The 3,125-nt window shown below is 49.3% G+C and overlaps 1 protein-coding gene across 1 annotated transcript; it reads left to right on the top strand.

Annotated features, from left to right (window-relative positions):
* Nucleotides 1-218: 218 nt before the first annotated feature.
* adra2db (adrenergic, alpha-2D-, receptor b) lies at nt 219-2,048 on the top strand. Its single transcript, XM_061788382.1, has one exon. It carries the CDS (start codon nt 539-541, stop codon nt 1,796-1,798), a length of 1,260 nt encoding a protein of 419 aa, XP_061644366.1. The 5' UTR covers nt 219-538; the 3' UTR covers nt 1,799-2,048.
* Nucleotides 2,049-3,125: the final 1,077 nt, after the last annotated feature.

Here is a 3,125-nt window from a genome sequence, read left to right as displayed (position 1 = left end):
GTTATTTCTACTACACTACACAGTGTATCAAACAAACAAGTGTAAATGAAATGAGGGCTCGGCCTTGAAGGGAAAATGCTTCCTGTTGAGAAGAAATCGCCAAAGCAGCTGTGAAAACAGCCTCTCTGTATCTTTCTCCCCCCACCCCCAATTGCTTTCTGTCTTTATCTCTCCCTCTCCTCTCTTTACGTTTGGCAAAAACGGGCTGGTCCTGGGAGTGACGCCACCTCCCCCTGTACGGGCGTCCAACCACAACAAGCAGCGCGCATCCCCAAAGAGACGCTTGGCACGGAGGAAGCGTTACGCACGGATCCTGAACCGTAACACGCTTCGTCTCACATTTACGATGCATTCAGAGCAACGTCGTCGCACGGGGACCTTTCGGTGGTCTTGCAGAGGCGCTTTCGAGTTGCACTCCGGTAGTAGCGATGATATCGTAGTTTGCAAGGGCTTAAGAGAGCATTACGCGCACTTGGACTCCACGTCAAGCGGACGGCGCACGCACAAACATGAGGCATCCGGGCAGATTTGAGCCACGATGGATTCAAGCGAGGCCAGCGTGTTGTCGGAAAACGTTTCCAAGGATGTCAACGGCACGGAGGCGCCGCTCGAGTGGCCCCACGCGGTGCCGGCAGCCGCTCTCATCATCTCGGTGGTCACCGCGATCGTCTCCGTGACGATCGTGGGGAACGTGTTGGTGATCGTGGCGGTGCTGACGAGCAGGGCTCTGCGCGCACCTCAAAACCTCTTCTTGGTCTCGTTGGCCTCCGCGGACATTCTGGTAGCCACCTTGGTCATCCCCTTCTCGCTGGTGAACGAGGTGATGGGCTACTGGTACTTCGGAAGCACTTGGTGCGCCTTTTACCTGGCGCTGGACGTGTTGCTGTGCACCTCGTCGATCGTGCACCTCTGCGCCATCAGTTTGGACCGCTACTGGTCCGTCACCAAGGCGGTGCGCTACAACCTGAAGAGGACTCCGAAGCGTATCAAGTCCATGATCGCGATGGTGTGGGTGATTTCGGCGGTCATCTCCTTCCCTCCTCTCCTCATGACCAAGCACGACGAGCGGGAGTGTCTGATCAACGACGAAACGTGGTACATCCTCTCCTCGTGCGTCGTGTCCTTCTTTGCGCCGGGTCTCATCATGATCCTGGTCTACTGTAAGATCTACAAAGTGGCCAAGCAGCGCTCGTCCACGGTGTTCGTGGCCAAAAACGGGCTGGAAAGGCAGCCGTCCCAGTCAGAGACGTGCTTCGTCCGGAAGGACCGTTTCGAGACGGAGAGTCCCAGCAGCCAAAGTTCGGCCAGTCCCCCGCGGAGACAAGGCGAGCTCGACGACATCGACCTGGAGGAGAGCTGCTGTCCGTCGGATAGCAAAGCGCGCGACAAGCACTTGGGCAGACGGGGGAAGGCGGAGGCTGCGGACGGCTGCTCGTCACACAACTGTCGGGCTTCCTGGGCTTCGTCGCGCGCGTCGGAGCACAAAAACCCGGCCGGGCGCCAACACGCCGCCGCTGTCAACAAGACCAAAGTGGCCCAGATGCGGGAGAAGCGCTTCACTTTCGTCCTGGCCGTGGTGATGGGGGTGTTTGTGCTCTGCTGGTTCCCCTTCTTTTTCACCTACAGCCTGCACGCTATCTGCAGGGACAGCTGCTACATCCCTGGCGCGCTTTTCGACCTTTTCTTTTGGATTGGCTACTGCAACAGCTCCGTCAATCCCATCATTTACACAATTTTCAACAGGGATTTCAGGAAAGCCTTCAAAAAAATCATTTGGCCGACCCCGAAGCGCACATAATCACACGAAGGCTTTCTGGGTGGCAAAGCTGCTTTCCCAGCTTTCTTTTGCAAAGAGCGAGGAAGGAATTTAGGCAGATTAACAGAACTCAGCCTGGGGCTGATTATTTCCCCTTTTCACAATTTTGCAGTGACTTCTGCAACAATGGGTGTTGTGTACAGATTACAATGTTGTCTAAAATGTAAAACGTTCAGAAAATACGAGTAACCGTTTGGAATGTGCATTGTCAGTATTAAAAGTGTACCTCAGAGATGCTGCTGTTGGTGACTAAATGTTCACTTCTGCATTTAACAAAGACTTGTTGTCGTGAAAAGATAACAATTCCGACTTAAATGTTTGTTGTTGTTCGTAGTGGTGTGCAGCTAATTACATATAATATGCAAAAGGTAAAAGGTGTAATTTTTGATTGATTGTAATATATAAGCAAGCGTGCCTAATGTAGTGGCCTTTGGCTGCATCTGACTAAATTTGCTGATCTCTGAGATTTTGTTGCGCCGCTTCATTTTATAACAACGGCAGAGTTGAGGCATGGATGTGCAAACACTTCCGAATAAGTCTGCATGTCAAGTCAATACGTCCATATTATGTGTGCAAACATTCAAACCACGTGAATGGCATCCCTTTTCTCAAACACTAACAGGCTTATGTAAAATCATATCTGGGTTATGCTGTCTAGTGAATGTTGCGTTCATTGTACTCTAACATTTTTTTTTATTTTATTGTCGATTCCTCACCAGCACTGTAGAAGTATCTATCAATCATTAATTTTTCTACTTTCTGTCCTCTTTAGGGTCACAGGTGAGCTGACGTCTATGCCAGCTGACTCTGGGTGAGAAGCTGGTTACACCCTGGACTGGTCGCCTTCCAATTGCAGGGGACATATATATGAACAGCCATATGCATTCACATTCACACCTATAGGCAATTTAGATACAAGGGGTTCTCAGTTTATGATGGTCTTTCATTCCTACAGCAGAGATGCAAACCAAATTTGTATGTAAGTTGAAATGCGTCTATCACAGCGTGCCGTTCCCAGCCACGAAATGTCATAATTACAGTAAATATTTGTATTAAAAACACTTCAAGGCTATCAATATAAAACAATAAAATGAAGAACAGTCAGTAAGGCGGGAATTGAGCGTACCTTCTTGTGTCGCATGACAAAGTATTCCTACACTGCTGCAGTATTCGTTAGAGGCCGTTCGTAACCATAAAATGTCATAATTACAGTAAATATTTGTATTAAAAACACTTGTAGGCAATCAATATAAAACAATAAAATGAATAACAGTAACTAAGGCAGTAACTGTGCGTGCCTTCTTTTGCC

This window comes from Phyllopteryx taeniolatus, chromosome 10 (genome assembly GCF_024500385.1).
Source record: "Phyllopteryx taeniolatus isolate TA_2022b chromosome 10, UOR_Ptae_1.2, whole genome shotgun sequence".
In the NCBI taxonomy this organism is placed as follows: domain Eukaryota; kingdom Metazoa; phylum Chordata; class Actinopteri; order Syngnathiformes; family Syngnathidae; genus Phyllopteryx; species Phyllopteryx taeniolatus.
The sequence above is the reverse complement of the archived record's forward strand: the minus strand, read 5'-3'. Positions and strand labels throughout refer to the sequence as shown.

Bases quoted from the DNA above. Each gene is read 5' to 3' on its own strand.
- adra2db (XM_061788382.1), top strand. From the start codon at position 539: ATGGATTCAAGCGAGGCCAGCGTGTTGTCGGAAAACGTTTCCAAGGAT.